We start from the raw sequence: 21,594 nt of genomic DNA, 5'->3' as shown, positions 1-21,594 counted from the left end.
GCCCTGCGAGAGGGCACGCCCCCATTGCGCCTGCGCACTGAGGCTCAGCGCCGCTGCGCGGTCACGTGCGGGCTGGGCGGGTTTACGCCCCATCCCGTTCCCGATCCCCATCCCGATCCCGTTCCCGATCCCCATCCCGATCCCGATCCCCATCCCGATCCCGTTCCCGATCCCCATCCCCATCCCCATCCCGATCCCGTTCCCGATCCCGATCCCCATCCCGTTCCCGATCCCCATCCCGATCCCCATCCCGATCCCGTTCCCGATCCCCATCCCCATCCCCATCCCGATCCCGTTCCCGTTCCCGTTCCCGATCCCGATCCCCATCCCGATCCCGATCCCCATCCCGATCCCCATCCCGATCCCGTTCCGCGGGGCTTCTGCCCTGCCCGGCTCGGTCCCGCCCGCGGACTGTGCTCAGGGTGGCTCTCGTTCTCTGTGCTGCGGTGGTGGGAGGCTCCTCGCTCCTCTAGACACGGTTTTACTCTAATCACCGATTCCGTCTCCCGAAGCCCCTTCCCCTGAGCCCGGCCCCTTCGGGCGCAGCCACGGGTGAGCTCTCTTGTGCGGCTCCTGGCCTGGAGACCCCGACACCCCCGCGCAGGTGAGTCACGGCCCTCAGCCCTGAGTAAAGCACAGCCTTCCAGAGAGCAGGGAAAGCCCACCTCCCGCTGCCGAATACCCTTGGCTTGACCTTTGTGTCAAAGGAGCAGGAAAAGACAATCATGCCAGGGTTGGCTCTGAATAGTTACTGTGGATTGAAATGTCCTTAAAAGGTAAAACCCATGCATTTCTGCCACAGCAGACACTTCAGCCTCAGGTATCTCAGAGCAATAGCATATTCTCAGCTGGGTATTAAAGGGGCTGTCATTTGATGTTCTGGCTCCTGTGACTAAATTGCTGCAGCTTTGCTCTCATGGTCCAGAAATTCTAGGGAGCCTTCAATGAAATTACTGCTCATTTTAACTTGATGGATTCACTTTACTCTCCAGATAATGAATGGTGTAATGCAATAATATAATGAAAAATACATTTCCATTTTCAAGATGCTCTGTCTCTTGTAACTGCTCCAATGCAGCCAAAGAAGTTAATAAAAGAAAAGTAATTAATGCAAATAGTAATAAAAATTTTGTCTTTTCCATGTGGCATTTCCAAGAAAGTCAGCCTTATAGCATTGCTCTTGAGCTAGGTAAATGTGAGCAAACCCCACTGCGGATGGAAGTGCTGTATCAAAAACACCTTTCTCAAGTGTCTAGGTACAGGGCACCCGAGGCTCAGAGGGCACAGGTCCAGCCCAGCATAATGGTCAACATCAGCAAGGAACACCTGGGCCCCACAGCTGATCTGCACAACTTCTCTGTGTACACCAGCACGTGTCCTTGTTCTGTGCCTGGATTGCGCGGACTGCCAGTGCTGTGCAGGAATGAAACCCTGGACAGCTTTTCCCCTTGGTGAGGCACAGCTACTGCACGGAGTGTGAGCGCAAACCGACTGCATGCAATCTCCTTCTCCTACCCAGCGCTGTTAGTACCTCACAGCTCCTGCGCTCACTGGCTCCCACTTCAGCGGCCCGTGCACCCCACAGCTGCCAGTGGGCACCCACGGCACTGGGTGGAACGCGACTCCTACGGGCACCCACACCTCGCAATGCGTAACCTCAGGGGGTGCCCAGCAGTCAGACCCGAGGGCAGACGTGTCACACGCGTGTCGGCTGCGCCCGCATAGGCTGAACAATGGGCAGGGCTGGGCACGGGGCACACGCCGGGCGGAGGGAGCCCCGCACACCGGGGAGAGCCCCGCAACCCGCACGCACGGTCCCGTGGTGTCAGGTCCTTCCGGCAGGGGGCAGCAGCGCCCCAGCCAGGTGAGAGGAGCTGAGACCGGGCCGGGACTGAGCTGGGACCAGGCTGGGACTCAGCAGGGACTGAGCTGGGACCGGGCCGGGACTCAGCAGGGACTGAGCTGGGACCGGGCTGGGACCGAGCGGCACCGGTAGTAGGTGTTACGGACACACCCTCGGGCAGACCGCACATACCGATAGCTCCAGGGACAGGGCACACACATTAGGGCTGAAACACCCGTTTCATATACATTGTCCGGGCTAGACTTTCATACTGGCCCTTTACTGTTTACTACTGACCCGTAACTTGCACTTTAACTCGGCAGAAGTATTATTTTCTGTAGAAAACCTCAAAACTCAGACTTTGTTGATCTCCTGTCTGAGAATCAAGAGAGAAACGGTTTAATCCTTCAGTTGTTCAAAAAGGGAAGAATGCTTGAACTGAGGAAGTGGGAAACCTTTGGTAACAGGTCACTGCTGGACAAGTGGCAAAGGCTTCAGGATCCCATGTGGGCTGGATCTGCAGGTGAAATAAATCACAACTGGGTAGCCAAGTGGCGTCCCTCTACCATGGAAAGGAGTGGGCAGGCACTGCTCCACTGCTCCTGCTGCTGCTCCCGGGAGTTCGTACTGCCCCTCTAATACAGTACTCACCTACATGATCACTACTGACAATTAATCAAATTAGCACACTACTCATTAGTCTGAACCCCTGAAAAAGTACCAACCAGCACTACATCACTCAGAGTGACTACTGTGCTATGGGGGGAAAATCTCCCAGCCTCAGAGTGAGGGAAAGTGTGCATTTCACATGGACATTGATTATGAACACTCTCATCCAAGGCCTCATCCACATCCTCCTGGCTGAGTCCTAAGTGAGTGGGAAGGGGCTGACAGCATTCTCACCACTGCAGCAAGTTGTTGCACTGGGATCTGGAAGAACAGTAGGTGACAGAGAGGTCCCAAGGAATGACTGGAAGACACTGCAGGAGACCATCAAAAACATTATTGATCCAGTCACTGGAACGAGCTGTCTCAGAATAATTAAGATTAACTGCAAGGTTTACGTAAGAACAAAGGATCAATACTCAGACAGCTTGGGAGGAATCATTCGGTGCTATAATGAGTTTCTCTCTTAGTGATATTGAATGCTAAACTCCTGGTTCTCATACACTGGGAGAGAAAAAACATGTTTTCATGTTGTCCTGTAAGTAAAAACTGCCAGGTTTACCATCTTTCTGAGGATACAGAAAATGAAGGCTGTGAAGGAGACAAAATAGATTCAAGCAGTGAGCAGTGCACTCAGCTGCATTTCTCAGACTCAGTGCTTTCAGGCTTCTCAAGGGAAGTACAAAGCCCATGTATACTCCCCCAGCTCAATTTACTGTTAAGAACCTTTGTGAAAACAAAATAGGAGGTTCTTACAAGAAGGAGGCCAGCATACAGAGAGCACTTCGGAGAAATGCTGGAAGGAAGGACAGCAGTAATGATGAGGTTGAAAATTTTAAAGACTAAACTCCAAAGGGTCTGGAGACCACAGTAGTAATCCAACTGGAAAGTGCTGAATGATAATAGAGCTACCATGATATGGTTCTGCATTGAAGAAACTATTTATTTTGTTACAGTTTACAAGTATTAAAAAAATAACTAGAGAGACCATTTGTGAGAGCAATCAGAATCCAACCCTGCCCTTACTCATCAGCCTGTACTTGTCATCATGAATGCTCACAGCAGACACAAAAATGTTTTAAGTGTTTTGGTCAGGGATACATAATTTCACCAGCTTTCTTCAAGTCCTTCCACTTCCAACAAATAATAATAAAATAAAAAAAAAAAAAAAGAAGTAAATATGCCTTGAGCTTCATGATGCTGCAGCTTTTCTGAGCAAACCTCTCATTTTCTGTAATGAAGTGAATACATACCACTTGGAGTACAAGAGTCACAAGATTAAAGCAATCATTTAAGTGCTATGTAATGCAGACATAGTTTAAGATGCTTTATGACATCAAAGCAGAAAGTACACAAAGAAATAGTGAACACAGAACATTAATTATCTGTACAGCCCAAACCATACAGACATTTGTTTTATTGCTTTGTTTTACAAAAATCACAAAAATTTGTCATGTTCCATACAATAAGCTTTTCCTCTCACTGACTTGGTCAGGTGTTAAAAATGTAACACAGAAGAATTTTCTGGTCTCATAAACATGATTTGCCAACAAAGAATTTTGTTTTCCGTGAGGTACTAGTGGATCAATAGGTAAAAGGCTGAAAGGAAATGTAACCTACCAAAGAATAGACACATTTCGCTGGAATAATGTGTTGTCATTAGGTTTAATTGGGTAAATGGTGGTGTGATCTCCAAAGCCTCAGCTGATCATATTCCCTTGAGTGCATTAATAATTTTGGGGGAAAGTGCATTAACTATGCTTTGCTTTATTGTACTGATGAAGTGGAGAGCAGGTGTGAGAAAACAAACAAGTTTGTAATCTTTGCTTGCTTTGCAAATGAATTCTTAATCACTTTGGCTCTTATTTCCACACAAGATCTAACTTTTTGATAATTATGAGAGCAACTTGGCAGCTCCCCTTTTGTGGCTGAGATAAGTAACAAGTCTAAGAGACTTTTAATTCCTAATACTAATACATATAGTTTATTCAGGTCTTTCTAAAAAGGCAGGTAACACCACGGCAAAATAAGCAAAGACCAACATTTGTTGCCATCCTAGAATTACTTGCACTGAGAAACAGGTCTTATTTCATCAGGATGAAAGCAGACTATCATTTCAGTCTTTGTCATGGGAATGTCTAGTTCTGTGCCAAATTCTGACCCTTCTTGATCTATCTGATCAGTATGCTGAATTACATCTGCTGGGGCTCAGCAGTCTCTACAATTTATGCAAGCAAGAATTTGGAGCAGTGGGGACAGGAAGAAAGAGGAATGAAAGTGTCTTTTCAGGGATTATGTACAATTAGATCTGATTATAGTTAGCAGTGACACAGATGACGCTGGTCTGACACCAGCTGCCCCAATTCACTCTCAGTGCCTCCAGCTGTGTGACTGTGCTCCAACCCTTGCACCACCAATTCATTCTAAAACTAGTGAGTTCTTTGAGAGAAGAAAAAATTATCACCAACTGCTGCTTAATCTCGGAGTCATCAACTGAGTATTTAGTTTTCTCCCCAGTCTTTCTGCACCCCAAAAGCCAGTTTGTTCCCTGTGACAGAAGCCCAAAGGAAAAATGCTCCCCTGCTGAAGACCCCTGGTAGAAGCATACAAGTCACCTGGCCAAACAACTCAGATTTCTTTCTTTGCTCTTCATTAGCTAAATTAGGAAGTCAGTGTTCTTGTTTCCAAGTCTCATATGAGATGTGAGATTTAATTTAAAGACATCTTGTTCAGTCAGAAGCACCTAAATGGTCATTGATTGTTTTTCTTTAGTTGGATATGTAAGTCTCTTTAAGAACACAAACTGCTTGTTATTTGTGCTCTGTTCCCATTGCTAGACAGGCTACAGGGTTTGTGTTAACATTACTGGAATAAGAAAAATACAAGTTTGAACAAGTGAAGCCTAAACTCTTACACTCCTGAGAACCAGGAGAATTGCAAAAAAATTGAGACAAAGTTGTTCAGGCACAATCACATCAATTAGAAATATCTGCAGGGACCCTGGAGAAAACATATCTGGTTGGAAAATTTCCACCACCATTTGGATGTTGAAAATCCAATAACATGAGGACAGTATTACTTTATACCAGTTAAAGATATATCATGGCTATAGCTTCCCTTTGGCTCACTGGGCTCTGAACAGCACAGCAGCACCTGCAGTACAACCCTCTGAGCAGTGTTAAGGAAACTTCCCTGTCTGAGCCTCCAGGAGCCACTCTGGCATTCACACCTGCACCTCCTGAGCTGGGACCCAAGCCCCTCCACAGCTGCTACCCCCACTCTCACACAGTCACAGCAGGTGATTTATCTGCCTCAGACACAAATATATTTTCTAAAGTAGATAAATATTAAATGAGCAAAGACCTTTTAGCAACCTCTGGTGATATCAAGTAAGATGACACAATATCACTAATTTAACAATCTTTTCACTTGTGTTCCTAGGAGATAGGACTTAAATTCTGCTACAATGACAAACTTACTCACATCTGTACAATTTCAAGGGCTGAAGTTGATTCACATGCTATAGTAGGGCTCTGCTTCTGCTCTCACAGCCGGAAAAGAGGACAGTACCTGGTACCTAGAGGCTGCCACTGTTCAATACATTGTCAGATTTTAAAGGACCAAAGTGACCAAGACAACAACTGCTTGAGAAAACCTGGCTACTTCCTTTGTGTTTAAATGGGAAAATAACCATTTGGAAATGTCACCACTTAACTGTAAATTCACTGTCATTACACTGGTTTTCATTTTTTGTCTTGTCAGTGTGTCAGGAAGCTGAGAACTCTGAACAGCAGAAGTTAGTGGTACTAAAACTTGGTAATAAAAATGATAATAAAACTGCAGAACTTGTAGTCTGCTGAAGTGTTAAGTAGGAAGGTCCAGACTATATCACATTGTAGTCCATATTCTGACGCAGAAGCCAAATAAACCAGGATCTACTGTGTAATCAGATGCTATTTTACCTCTTAAGGTCCCAAAATTCTCTGCAACGGTAGATCACCAACCTTGTAATTAATTGGACTGTAGCTACCTGAGGCTGAAAAGGACTTAGGAAACGTGCAATTTAAGTTTGCTACAATGTGAGCACATTGCACCTGTCTTGACTGGCAAAACTGGCTTCTTTATCCAAACCAGGAACAGAACAAGTTAACTCAAAGCCCTCTTTACACACAGTTCAGAGCTCCTCTGTAACCATTGCTGGACTGGGTCTGGCTGGGACAGAGTTAATGCCAGTGCCAGGCAGCCTGCATGTCAGAAACTGCTCCCTGCAAGACTCTGCTCTCTGGATTTGATGCCATTTTACTATGCTGTACGGAATGCCCTATTTAACACCAAGGTAAAGCTAATCTTGAGGGTATCAGCAACTCACAAGTTGTAGCCCCTGTAGAGGGATGCTAAGTTTTGCTTCTAGAAGGCAAAATCCACATTACCCATCATCAACACTGGGGTTCTAGCACTTTAGTAGAGAATTTCACTTTTTCTTGGTACTCTTGCACACAGTTTTGGGTTTTTTTTCTAAGTTAAGCACCCATCTCACACTACAGACAGGAAACAGAAATGCATAAAGTAAACACTTAAATGGATCTCTGCAAGATTATCTCTGTTCTTCAATTTATACAAGGTCTTACGCCAGTCTTGATGCAGGAGCCTTAAAAAATGTTTTTGCTATTGGAAAACCTGGGGTGATGGGCTCATATGCAGAAATTATAAGGGATGTACAGAACTTTCTGCAGAATTCTGTGAAGATCTTGTGCTAAATAGATCAGAGTTCCTCCTGCCCATCAGAGAGGTGATAAAGGCATTCAGAACTAAGGACAGGGCAATTTGCTGGGCTGAAGTCTCCAGATTCTCTTCATTGCTAGACCATCGCTGATAGAAGCAAGCTTCAGGTAGAGATGTGAAACACTTAACACAGTTCCAGCTGAACTATGTAACAGGCTCACAGACAGAGGAATCCTTAACTCAGCATTCATCTAGCAGTGATTCCCAGCTCCTTATTACAGACTGTATTGACCATTGCTATGTACCTTCAAATAAAGAAAACTGGTACATGCCTTCCTCCATCCCTTGTAACTGCTTTGCTCTGTACCTGGCCCTAAGCAGAACTGAAAGTTATTCCAGTGAAGATGGAGTTACTGTTTTTCAATAAAAGCACAAGTAGCTGTAAAAGGTCAATCAGATTACCCTGGTGTTGTCTTAGAGATAATTTATTATCCAAATAACAATGGCAATGTGTTTGTAAGTACAGCTAGTGATCAAAGGCACTACCTACTCATCAGACAATCTGTGGCATTTTCATAATTTGCCCAAGCAATAAGAACTAAGCTTCACTTACTCAACATGAACAGCAGAAACTCAGAAATAATCATAGATTATTGTCAAGATAATCCAGAAAGTATTTTGAAAACAGTCTGTCAGCTTCTTTGTCTTGATAAGCTATTTCAAATGTCAAAATATTGGGTCATATTTTTGCATAAAAGCTATAAAAAATAATGTTACGAAAGCTTTAACTTTGCACCTTCCATGATGGTCTCTGAATCATTCATGGAAATGCAGGTCTGAAAGCAACTCCCAAGAGCAGTTTTTTGCTTTTTCTAGTTGTTTTATTTTTTTACAGTTTCTAGATCTGTAAACATTTGATAGGTTACCTATAGATCATCATAGAGGAAATTTAACAAAAGGATTGCCTTTAATAATGTCCTTTTTTCATCCCTTAGGAGATATTCCAAACCCTGCATTCTCATGTACAACATTCAAGGAAAACCATCACCAGCCATTCCAGGAGTGCATTCTAGAATTCCATCACACCATTTAGGTGTCAACATAGAACATTTCAAATCTTAATAACAGCTTTGACAAGGAAAGAAATCTGGAGGACAAAACTGTTTATTAGAAGCACCAGCAGTTTGTAGAAAGAATAGTGAAATTTCTGATATTTAATAAATGTATGATATACAATTGTGTTCTTGTCACAATTAACCACACCAAAGCTTCACCAGAGTCCAATTAAACATGAGTTTCCTATTCACCATTTTCTTTACTTAAATTCATATGCCAGGCCCACTGGGCTTGGTGAAGTCTATTTGCTCCATAGGAAAAACCCCAACCAACTATAAATAACAATTTTTACTTCTCTTGTCATGATTTGTGACTTGTAAAGCATGTCACAAGCATTAAAACTCACTGTATTATATCACCATAGCTTATTTGTGGACAGGGAACACAAAACTCATATTTAAGGGTCTACCTAGTTCCAGTTACCACCTGTGAAAAGTCTGACTCTGATTTTAACTACAGTTGGATTTCTGCCTTAATGAGTCACTGGCAATCACAGAGAAATTCAGTGGAAGAGACAGAAATAAAATCAGCTCAGTTCTCAGATTCCATTCTAAACAAATAACCACATGGTCTCCCAGCTTCGTGCTTATTAAAATACAACATACATGCCGTAGTTTGCATCTGCAAACCTCTCCAGCTACTTTTAAATGTATCTTTGTTCATGTTTGGGCTTAGCTGAAAACACCCCGGGGAAGAGAAGGACACAAAACCTGAGAGGCACATAGACTTTGTGCCTCAGTCTTCTCAGCAGAAGCAAGTGTTAAATGACTCAAGGAACTTCTACTCCCATGCTACATGTTCATTCACTCAGCTCCCCTTGTGATGCACAGTCTGCCAGCTGGACTGATGTGAAGAGAAATCCACGAGAAGATCACAGAAGCCATTTCTAAAAACAAGTACTGCTCCTGGTCTCAGCAGATACCTCACTGGCCACATACATGCCTTTATTGTCTCATAAAGAACAATGCCTTGGATTTGTCCAATAATTACAATCCCTGCCCCCAGAATGGCATCTGAATACCTACTGATTCTCACTTTATGCCGTTTGCTTGTAAACAAACCCATTAAGCACCCGTGGAAGAGTCTATTGCTATTACAATGACTATGAAAGTGATAAAGGTGCGAATTAGAAAAAGGTCATTGTCATTATGTAGCTCATAGTAGAATATGAAAATTGTCTTACTTGAACAACTGGTTGTGGAGACTTTCTTCCTCCCCCTCCAAATCTCTCACTTGCACATCAAGCTTCATCTAAACGACTGTGCACTATGGGCAGGGGAGCAGTTCTATATTGACTATATATTACTCTGTGAACTCCCCTCATATTAACCAGGTAATTCACACAACCCAACAAAGAAAGGGCTCCCAACCTACTGTGCTCTGCACACATGGCAGCATATCAGATCTCTGGGGGCTTCTGGTTAGTCAAGTACAGGCAGTAGCACTACCCAGTTGACTTGCAGCCACACTTCTGGTGCCACAAATCCATACCTTTGCTACAGTGAAGGCTTGGGTTCTAAGTAAGAGCTTCCAATTTCACTGGCATTATTAGTAATGGTTGCAAGTGACAGGAACAAAAATTCCAGTAGCCACATGCTCTGCAGACACAGTGGGACTAATGGACAATACCAGAAACAGTAAACTGAATAAATGGCCTGTGCTGGAATCAAACAGCAAAGCCTGCACGTCTCCATCATGCTGGTAATGGCAAGTGACCAGCTGTCTTATAAGCCTTTTCTTACACAAGGGAAGAAATCTGTGCCAGGATAAAATAACTGTCTTCATTCTTTTGCAACACAGCAGCAAAGCTCACAAATCAAATGTAACCTGGCCCTGATTAGCTTGATGCTGATTTACAGCTACCCAAACTCTTGAAACATCATATTTATGGCCAACAGAACTGACATGGTTACTCCACCCCCTCACTTCATCATTTCACACAACTCCAGATGCATGTGTAGATGTATGATAGGTGTAGGTGGACACGTAGGTGCATACATAGACACCTGGATTTCATTTTAACTCTCTTGGGAAGACAGTTTCAGATTTTACTTCAGCATAGTACTTACCACAACAGGATTGTGATCTTCACTGTTGCTGTGCTACAGGAATCTTAAAATCCATAGCTGAAAAGATAAAATGTCTAATCTTACTGCAGGTCAGCAAATTTAAGCCCTCACAAAATGCGTAGACCAAATAACTTAGTAACTTAAGAAAAATAAAGATACTAGAAAAAAAAGACAAGAACAGGTCATTAGTAAAATCCAGCACAACACACATTCATCATCACAGGCACACAGGAACACCCGAGGATAAGGAGCAATATTTGAACTGTTACCTGCTTAAATCAGATCAGCTGACATGACTGGCACCAGAAGTGATGATGTTACTTCAGCTAGATTCCTGTTCAAAATTCCCCTCTACATCTGACTCCTGGATGCTCCTCCAGTGGAAGTGCTGGTTTTGGGGGTTTTGTGTTGTTAGGCACAAACACATCTGCCTTGCTGACGTGGTCCTGCCACGGGCCCATTTCCCTTTCTTAGCAGATCACCATAGACAAATTAAGGGTAAATCACATTTGTGCTGCAACCTTAAACCTGAGGCCACTTTACAGAATAATCTATACAAATGAACAGCTATCTTTTACAACTGAAAGAACAATAAGATACACACTTCTTTAATTTTAAAAGCTTCTTTAGAAATATCTAAATTTTGAGAGGACAACGTTCTACAGTCAGGCACAAGAGACAGTTTCAGAACTTTTCATTCTTTTACATCCTCTTCTTACTTGTGCTCTCCAATTCCCATTGGGCATACACCATGTGTGTCAAGCCTTCAGGAGCTTTTGAGCCTTGTACCTGACAACTGAACCAGCCTGGACTGGCAGGCAGACTATCCAAATATGCTCTGTGCTGATTGCTCCTAGTGAACTGGACAGGAGTGCTGGACTGGCTGCAAGCTGAGGATTGTGGACTTCACAATCCAAACCAGCATTTTCAAACACTTTGCACCAAACACTCTTAGCAACTCTACCTCACAAACTTCCACCTCTTCATACTCAGTTATGGTTTCTCTGTCATAATTAGTATGTGTTATCAGTGAGTGTAAGGGACAGGCACGGAGCAAACACATAACCATGTAACTTCTTTAATTTCTAGTAGTAGTGATCTTCTATCTACAACCATCCAACTTACTTTGCCATTTACCTGACAGTGTGAACCAGAATTACTTCTGAAAAGTAAGCTGAATATATTCTATCATCCCAAATCAAATTTCCCCAAATCTATTCTTGCTACATGATGAAACTTGCCCCAGTATTTTGGCAAGGTGAACTGAGCTGTAAATTTGCTTCATCTGATGACTAAATCCCTGTTGGAAGTGAACAAGATCTTGAGTTCTGTAATTAGCAGCTGTGAAAAACCAACAGGCTGGGCAGCTGGAGGTTTTTTGGTGCTTGGAGGCATAGAGTCATGCTTGTTTCATTTAGTGACATTATTTGGTTTGAAAGACCCTGGACTGCATCTGAAACAAGAAAAAGGACACAGAAATATTCTTTCAGACAATGGCAAATTTCTTCCCAAATCACAGGGTTCTCTTGACTAGAAAACTATAGAAATGACCCTGCATAAACATTGGGGATAATTACAAAATAAAGAACCACTACAATGAATCTATTGAGATTCTTAATTCCAAACTGCCACCATCCCAGAAGGAACAAACTGTGAGTTATTCTGACTCTAAAGTATACAATTAAGCCTGTCAAGTTTTGGCTCCATAATATGCTGTTTAATATTAAAAAATCTGCCAGTAAACCAACATGTGGCATTAATGTCATAATGCTTTGGGTTTGCTTCCTCATGGAACAATAAAACTATTTAGCCAAGACAAGCAACATGTTATTTATACACCTTTTGGCAACAGTTTTAATGCTATGTGGGATACTGCCCTTTTCTTCTAATATAATAGTTCCCTTTTTGATTGAAATTGATGAGGGGAGCTGTGTACATGTTCTATGTGGAATTTACTCAGTAATCTATTAAGGGCTTCCTCATAAAGAAATAAATGTTCTCAACCTCCTTCAATACTCCTCCTATTCATTATTTAAAACAGAAGGCCTAATCTCTCCATATATTAAGTTTCCTCAAAGGGTTTTCTATTAGTTTAAACGAATTTAAAAAATTAAGCTTCAACACTCTTATGTTTGCAGAACTATGAAACTTGGGGGCTTACAGTCAGAGCAGAAGGTTTTGCCATTCCTGGAATTTTTGAGAAGGAGGTGTCAATTGAAGGTTACACAGCTTTCAAAAGGGATCCTTAACACATCCTCACCATGTTCAGATCATGCTTCAAGTGCCACTCAGCATCAGCCAGCAAAGCTTCTAATAACTTCACCAGATTCTCCAGGCCAATTCCTTCATCCAACTCTAACTAAAGCTTGCCCCCAAAAGGCCTCAGAGCTCACATCACAAACAAGTGTTTACCACTACAGACTCTTTCACTAGGCAACAAGAAAAGTACCATGGTGGGGGCTCAGTGCTGGAAGAAACAGAACAGGGTAGATGAGTTACCTCCATTTTCCTTCCTAGATTTTATACTCAGAGCTAATAAAAATGAATGGGAAAGCTGTCCTTATTATTCCTCAAGGGTTTTGGTTTTGTGATGACTTGCAGTAAAACCAGCTGGGCTGTGATAAGCTGCTCTGCTGCCTACAGTGAAGCCCCCCTGGCTGGGTATGTCTACACAAAGGGATCGCTTTTTCTAACACTGCTGGTGACCATAGTAGTCTGCATTTCAAAAACCTCCTTCACATGTCTTTACTCAGTACTGTCTAGGTCTGTTTACTTAGCAGATAAATCTTGGGGACTAGCAATTAGAAGTTGCTTGGAACCCTGCCTCCAGGAATGATTAATATTTAATATAAGGTTTATAGATTAGATATAATATCTTCTATTGTAATGACATCTACTGCCATGAAAAGCTGACAGTTCTTGAGAATCACAAGCCCTTTCTTTAGTCCTAAGAGGAGAGAAACTTTCAGAAATGAATGCATTTCCTCAGGCCTAAGAAAGGTTTGTACTCCTGAAGGCTTGCCTCCCTTGTAAAACTATATTATGCAAACTACACTAACTAAATCATCTAAAGATGATTGTGGCTGTACACACTCTGGCATTCTGATGTCATTAAAATCAAAACAAAGAAAACCACATAAAATTCAGCATCTCCTAGTGTGACTGGTAACACAATGAGTCATTAATTAAAAACAAATATTTATTATTCCTATAGGTAAAGAAAAGAAGTTCCCATAACAACTTCTATATTTCAGGATTCCTGGAGGGATGACCATACTAAAATTCAGCGATGTACTTCAGTTACTTATCTCTGACATGACAAGAGCAAGGCAGTCAAAGTAAGATGTAAAAATTCAAAAATCTGCCAAGGAGAACTTTCTGCCTGATGTCACTATGTCATGGCTGACCAACTGCACGAAACGTGAGTGTCTATATTCTTTAAAACAGAGATGAGACTAGGGTGAGCAGCAGATTTTCTCATCATTCACCTTTGAGATCTTCTTAGGGACCAGCTGTGTGCCCAGGGACAGCCCCAATGCTAAGGCCCCATTGCTATGAACACCAACACTGAGCTGGACAAGCACTCCTGGTGATGCATGGTCAGTGACCATGTGGTGCAGCCAGCACCACAAGCAACATGCAAGCTGGAGAGAGGAGCAGATCCTCAATCCTCACAGACCACATGGACAGCTCTGACTCTGCTTTTGGAGGAGCTGTCTGCCTCCCAGTTTCTTCATTTAGAAGCCCATTGAGAAGCTGGGGTGCCCTTGAGAATGTTTAAAAGAAAAATCAGGAACTTCCTCAATGGAGCTGATGCATAACATCAAATATTGCACCTGTGATAAAATAGAGCTGAGAGCCAAACCCTGTGCTGACACAAGCTCTGGGCAAGTCTGGGGTGTCAATGTATTTGTGACAAGACAAGAAAGTATAGCTTGGAACACTCTGGAGTTTGAGAAAACAAACTCTCCTTCCTACCCATGAATTCACCTCAGCACCATAAGTAATTGCGCAGTGAGGAGGAGGAAAGAACATTTACACTTATAAAATAAACCTCCAGTAATCTTTTAAATAGAAAAATCACCTGTGGGGAAAATGAAACTGAAAAAAATGTAGCTGGAAAAAGCAGAACTCTAAAAGGAAGGATATTGTATTAAAACCAGACAATTTTCTAGCTGTGAAATAGAAAAAGGACATTTTTCATGAAAAAAACCCTGACTCTTTGAGGTGCCTAATTTTAACTTTCTTCCTTTAAGCAAAGCATTAAAACTAATAAACGAGTCCAAAATAAAATAAGTCTGAGCAAAGAGGCAAAGCTGGCCAGACTGGAAGTCCTGGGCATTGCACTGTGAATATAATCTTGCACCTGCTGAGGAGCTTTGCATGGGGATGCAATTGTAACACAGGACTTCACCCATGTTCTCTAAAGGTAAGCTCAAAAGTGTCAAGAAGCAGATTTTAATGAGAATGAAACCAGGAAGTTTCCCATTTCATCAATGCCCACTTTCATTTATAGGACAATAAATTGCTTAAACTCAGGTGTTGTACCTGAGAGACCTTTAGGAGTTACCACACCTAGGAAATGCCCAGCAGTTGTGCCTCCTGTATGAGCAGTACTGTGTGGAGCAGTATCTTCAGTAGACACATGGGTTAAGGACAGGGAGTCTTATTTCCAGTTACAATAATATAATGCTTTTTAAAGCACATAGCAGCAACATAAGCATGTTTTAATATTTAATGTTATGTACCCCATATTCTAAAATACTCTTTGTGGAAGCCTATGCAAAAAGAAACATGGAATTATGAGTCAGAAACTGTATAGTGTCACTCAGAGTAAGAGCCCATGGTATACACTTATTTAAATCTAATCCATTACATTTTTGCCATTGTCTTTCTTCCCTAGCCTAATTAATTACCTACCTCTCTGCTTTTACTCCAAAACACTTGGTTAATAAAGGACAAACAAGCTTAGTTTTGTTAAGCAAAGAAAACATCCTTTTCTTTATGCTGGGTTACATAAAATTCAACATAATCTCTTTAGGGAATGAGAAAATAACAATTTCTGGGAGTCAAGCATGGATATATGGAGGCCGGCAGATAACTGTGTGAATGTTAAAATGCATTCAAAATGCAGCTCTCTGACAGCAGTGAAAAAAAAAAAAATCACATCATATCCCCTAAATTACCTCAGAGCTGTTTGCATAAAGGGTCCAGAGGCAGTACAGTATAAGTACAGGGATGTGAGCCATGCAGAGAGCACACAGCAACGCTTCTGCTGGACACTCCGTGTGCCTGCAGCAGCAAAAGGGCAACTCTGAAGCTCAGGTACACAAACAGCTTTAAAGGACTTGGCAGATGCAGCAAGCAAAAATCTGAAACTACAAATAAGGTAATTTATCAAATAATCTCCTTTTTAGCAGACTACCTTTCTGTCTAAAGATTGCTCTGAGTTAAATTGCCTATGTGATGTTCTTAGGGCTGTTACTCAAGGATTTCATCAGAACTGATAAAAACCTGCCAATAAGAAAGGTAATGAACTCGTTTTCTTTTTGGAAAATTTGTAGGATTTCATAAAACTGTGCATTTCTTTCACGTTCTGAAGATACAATTAAGCTAAATCACTGCTATATAGTATTAAAGATGTATTCCATTCTATTTAAGGAACTGTGCTTACCGTAAAATAAATCCCTAAGCATGTCAGGAATTCAGTGCTAGCTAGAAGAAATAGAAAAACACTTGGTATCTGGGCAAGAGGCAATAGGGGATACTATTATTATTATTATTATTGTTATTATTATTATTATTATTGTTATTATGTCTCTGAAAAAATACAAGGTACTTCCCTCATTTCTTTCCATGAAAGAAATCTCCCTGCCCCACATAGCACAGGTGTCCCTCTTAGCCTGACAAATACCCAGGCACATGGCTACTTTAAATTATAGAAAACTAGCAAAAACCTAGTGGATTATTTAGGTTTGGCTTTAACTAAAGGTGGAATGGAAGTGCTGCTAATCTCAGTATCATTTTAAAATGAACCCTTAGCAAAGGGAATTGCCTGGTGAAGGCAGCAGATATAGATGTCTGTACCTTGTACGTACAGAGTTCAAGGGGGAAATTATGTTTGCCTCTTGGCAGAAGGCAGAGTAAAATGACTGTTTTTGAGAATTGCCTATGCCTCAGGAAGTTCATATCATATTTATTCTGCCAGAAAAATTAACAACTACCTGGTTTTAATTACAAAGAATTTAGATGCTTTGGAGGATAAAAAACAAACGGAGATGCTAATAACACAAAGGAGGAAAGACCCTAAGAGACTTCAATCCCTGCAGAAGTTTTTTCAGTGTTTTTCAGTGTCTGGAAATACTGCTGTTATTGCTAGATTTGCTTGCTCCATCCTCCTCCCCTGTTGTTCTCTGTCCAATGGAAGTTGCAGGAACCTCTGTCCCACAATGCCATCTACCCAGCTGCCACTGCTACTCCTCTGTTTGACCTTGTGTGGTGTTTGCTTCAATGGGGGACATCTCCTTCCAGAGAAGAGTAAGAACATGGGAAAAAGTCCCCTGGATGACATCCTTCAGAGATCTGAAAGCTTCATTCTTCAGTCTGTCCTCAAGAAAGCTGAAAAGGAAGAAGAGATTAATAAAGGTATATATATCACTGGGGACACCCATTTGGTGATGGCATACCATTGGCTGAGATCATTAGATCCAAGGTATGATTTCCAGGTCCTAATGTTCATACCTAGCACTGGAGCTGAGGGGAGGGGAAGGATAAGAGGGCTGCTGCAATTCACTGACAGACAGTTCTTCACTAAGATCTCTCTGCTCAGGAAAGGCTGTACCATCACTAAGCAGCTGCTGCATAATAAAAAGGTAGAAGCCTGCCACAGAAAACCTGTTTGTCTGGCAGGTACTTCCCTAGGGAAGCTCTAAGAGGACCCATGAAGGACATTCTGCAGTGGTGGACCCTGTACATAATGTAAATCTGAGGTATGGTGCTGCCATTCACCTACTGCCTCAATGCACTGGTTCCTACCCCCCAACAGAGGTGGACTTTTTCCATGGCTGGGAATGCTAGAGGCTGTTCCAGTGTCTGCACCTGCCACCTTGCAGACACTCTGCTCCCAATAGTCACAGCAGTGGAAGATCAGATTCAGGGATTGCAAGAAACAGCACAGAGGTGCCTGCAGGCACACAGGAGTACAGGGCCCTTCCAGAGTAGAAGATGAGCTGGCCCGAAGTGCCCACAGAAAAAGTCATCCTCCCTCTTCACATCAGTGGTGAGAATTGGTTGTGTTGATCCAAGACCTGGAATATTTAAAAGAGCTTAAGAAAGAGTAAAAGATGCTAATAGTGTTATGACTGGTAGCTGGAAATACTGACTTGGCTTTCAAAGAAAAACAGATTATAATCATGCTCCACAAATTCCTATTACAAATTCCTTAGGGAGGATTATGGGGTCTTATTAATGTTATTCTTTTCCCTGGACAGAACCAAATGCCCCTCTGCCACAATGGTTTTCCAAAAGACAACACCCTGGGAAAAAGTACCTAAGTAACCTGGAGAAGAGACAACATCCTGGAAAAAGAGATGTTGAGGAAGAGACCTCTTATGGAGACATTCAGAAGAGGCAGCATCCAGGAAAAAGAGAGATGGAAGATGACCCTGATGTTTATTTGGAGCTGAAAAGGCAACAGCCTCCCAGACGAAAGCCACTGTTGGATCAGTTTGCCAACAGCCCTAGGGCACAGCCAACCTACACGAACAAGTTATCCAAAAGAGAACATCCAGGCAGAAGATACCCGATATACAAACACCAGCGTCCTAGCAAAAGAGGCTGGAATTACGAGGTAGACCTATACAGTGAGAAACTCCAGCATCCTGGAAAAAGGCACTGGAATTCTGGCAGCTCAGGTGACACAGGCCCCTGCAACTTTCAGGAGTCATTCACCTGTCATAAAGGCAGCTTGTTGCTTGATTTAGTAGAAGATGTTAGCAGAGACAGGGTAGAAGAAAAGCGTCAGCACCCCGGAAAGAGATCAGCATGGGAGAGTGAAACAGAGGAATGAAAAAATAATTGTGTAGCACTTGCATTTGGTGAAGTAAACTGCCAGATCATCAAAACATTCTGTTCACTGTTTTTTGGCTTCCTGTTGCTGACTTCTGTACCTACCTTTCAGCGTTAATGTACCCATCCAAGTTAATGGCTTTGTCACACACTTAAAGCAAAAGAACTAAAGGACCCATCTGAATGGAACAGTCGAGTACTGAGAATCTTCAGTTCCCCTACTTTAGGCAGAGTGCTTATCTTCTTAGGAGCCCAGACCCCAGAAAAATCCAACTATGTATTCCTAAATGACTAAAACAGGCTCTTGAATTTCTGTTCTGATGCTACTGAAGTAGAATAATTATATGGTTTCCTCTCACATCAGTGAAATCAGTAAATAGTGAGGGAGAAAAAAGAACATATGGCAATTGTTTGAAAATTAAATAGAGCAGGTTTTCAGTTCTAAATGATAACTTTCTGGACACTGAGTCCTTGTACACTACATTCTGTCCAGACAGTAAGCACTTAAGAGAGACAGGAACAGTTTCAACTGGAATAAAATAAATGAATGACTTCATAGTTTGACTTGGAATCAGCACAGGAAAGCCCTTTTCACCTAAGAGGCTACAGAGTGCAAACCGTTAATGCATCCCTAAACATCTCAAGCACACATTGTGACCCCCCTGACTGTGTACAGCCCACACTAGAACTCCCTCCCTTGTGCTTCCACACTTCAGAAACCATGCCCTCTCCTCAGACATTTAATAATAAAGCAAGAAGAGATCCTTTCCTTCCAGTGAGGATTTCTGATTTCTCTCCTCTCAAAGGAATGCTTTTACTTTCTGTGGTCAGACTTCCAAAAGTGCTTATTTAACATGAATTATTCTTCAATAAACATGAATAGTCAACTCTGGTGTCCTTATTGGTTGTGCAAATACACTGCAATAACATGAAGAACATACAACCAACTCAAGCTACATAAAGTAACACCAAAGAGTATTTTTCTACAAACAATCTCCTTGCATGCTGGTGGTCAGCACATGCTTGTACTTAAAACCATTTCAGTACTGAAGTGGAAGAAAGATAGACTCCCTTTTAAAACCTTTCACCTGTATGACACACAAAATTATGCATCTGGGCTACACTCACATTAATCTTGTCACCCACTTCACAGAGAACTTGACGAGAAGGTGATTTCCTGTTTGTGGATCTAAACAATAGATTTACTGATTTTTGCAATTGATATACAGTTACTGAGCACACTGGGTTACTCATATCACTTTTGCATTCAAAGAGGTTACAGCACATCAATGTTTGGCTAGAATGTTATTTTTATGAACAAATGAGTATATTTTCCATCAGCATTCATCCTCAATACTATCAAGACACATTAGCTGACTTAGAACTCCTACTCAGTTACAGAAGTCAGTTTTACAGAAGTCAGCTTTACAGAAGTCAGTTTTGCTACCCTGAAGGAAAATAAATAATCACCTCACAAGTTTCACTGAAGTTAGATTCTCACAGGCTGATCAACACTTAAAATGGTCTATCAAACAATTTCTAACTTTGGAGATAATATGCTGCTCAGTATGCGACAATAGACATCTTGTATTGACAGAGGGTTTCTAATAAACAAGTGCTGAAGAAATCTTTAGAGAAGATAGGTGGGGACATTCCATATACTTCAACTTCCTTCAGCACACTTTCTATATATGATGCTTTTTAAAATATTTCGTTTGCATTTTATCGGGGAAAGAAAAACTGATTTCTCTGAAGAATACCATTTCATATACCATTTCTGGCAGTGAATTAATGCTTCTTAAACCTTAGAGAATACCACTTGTTATGAAGTCTGCAAAATAAGTGAAAAACACAAAACAAAAAATATCAACTGAGTAAACATGGGTGACGGCAAGGATTACATATTTCAAAAGTTCTTATTTTCTTTTTAACTCACTCAAGTATTTTAACTTGTCCAGATTCTTGTTTTGACCAAAAGGACATTTCCTCCTAGTATCTGCATGAAAATTTAATCTCTATTTATTAATTTCTTCCTATTATCTGCAGTGTTGCCGACATACTAACAGGCAAGTACAATCCTTCTCCTACAGATATCATTCTCAGAGCACTGACTGCCACTGGCAATTTCACACTTGTGTGACTATGAAGCACACACAAGCACAAGTTCAAAGTTAAGTATTTGTCAGATTTATCTACACCTCAAAAGCTTTTTGGGTCTGGAGTTTGGCAAAGGAGCTAAGCAGAAAATAGCCAGCTTTTAGTAAATATAGTGCAATCTCTTAACAATATGAACAACACAGGTACATTTATATTGTGTAGTCATAAGGTAAGAATTAGTTAATTGCACATCTCTCTCATCACCTTATTCTTATTGTAAACCTTCCCCTCACTGTCACTTTTTATTACAACTTAAGAGAATTTAATAGCCATGCAAACATCCACAAGTAGCTAGCTCTGCTCAGTCACTCACCCTGTGAGTGTGCCTTGCAGTTGCACAATTCCCTGCACTGTGTGTCTGACAGACCGGCTGGGGCTCTTCAGGAATGAGAACACACCAGCAGCAGACTTGGTCCAAAGGTCACAGAAGTCAGCAGAAAAATCTCCTCTGCAGAATCTGAATTAAATCCACAGAGCAAAGCTGTGTAATGGCCCTAATGTGGCAGCACAGTCATACAAAATCTTATTTCCAGCTTTAATTGAGACTAAAACAACCTTGCACACATTGAGTTCTTTGTTGATTCCACTGCAGTTTCATATATCTGGGTATTAACACTTACTGAGACATAAGGGAGCTTGATTCCTAAAGCACAGATTTTACAAGCTCTTCAAAATGAGCTTTGCTTTTAATGGGAGAAGAAAGTTCATGTGCACCAGCTGTACAATTAACATTTCCTGCAACTATTTTCAACACCTCTCACCCTTACGGTTCTATGCCCTCTCCCACACACTTACGAGCCTTGACCTCTTTGCTGACCCACTGTAATTAGCATGAGCTGAGTGCTTCTTCCAAGGGATATGTGGCCCCAACAAACACCTTTATTACTACTTATAATGGCTCATTAGTTGAAGAAAGTTTGAAAACAACATCATCACCACAGCTGAAGTAGAGTC

The 21,594-nt window shown here is 41.8% G+C and overlaps 1 protein-coding gene across 6 annotated transcripts; it reads left to right on the top strand.

Moving 5' to 3' along the window:
• The first annotated feature begins 46 nt into the window (after positions 1-46).
• TRH (thyrotropin releasing hormone) lies at positions 47-20,331 on the top strand. 6 transcript variants are annotated; one of them, XM_056501210.1, is made up of 6 exons: positions 47-604; positions 13,671-13,837; positions 14,673-14,845; positions 15,893-15,945; positions 16,844-17,061; positions 17,907-20,331. In XM_056501210.1, the coding sequence occupies exons 5-6, from the start codon at positions 16,866-16,868 to the stop codon at positions 18,482-18,484; spliced, it is 774 nt and encodes a 257-aa protein (XP_056357185.1). In that variant the 5' UTR covers positions 47-604; positions 13,671-13,837; positions 14,673-14,845; positions 15,893-15,945; positions 16,844-16,865; the 3' UTR covers positions 18,485-20,331. The 6 variants fall into 6 exon arrangements, 5 of the variants coding, with proteins under 5 accessions (XP_056357185.1, XP_056357187.1, XP_056357186.1 ...); XM_056501212.1 differs by lacking the exon at positions 15,893-15,945; XM_056501211.1 differs by having other exon boundaries at positions 14,673-15,945.
• The last annotated feature ends 1,263 nt before the right edge of the window (positions 20,332-21,594 follow it).

This window comes from Oenanthe melanoleuca, chromosome 12 (genome assembly GCF_029582105.1).
Source record: "Oenanthe melanoleuca isolate GR-GAL-2019-014 chromosome 12, OMel1.0, whole genome shotgun sequence".
NCBI lineage: Eukaryota > Metazoa > Chordata > Aves > Passeriformes > Muscicapidae > Oenanthe > Oenanthe melanoleuca.
Note: the sequence above shows the minus strand (reverse complement) of the source record. Positions and strands in the feature narration are given on the sequence as shown.

Excerpts from the sequence above, each read along its gene's own strand:
- TRH (XM_056501208.1), top strand. The coding sequence starts at position 16,695 with ATGCTAATAACACAAAGGAGGAAAGACCCTAAGAGACTTCAATCCCTG. Across the intron at positions 17,062-17,906 it reads GGAAGAAGAGATTAATAAAG|AACCAAATGCCCCTCTGCCA; the intron begins GTATATATATCA and ends TTCCCTGGACAG.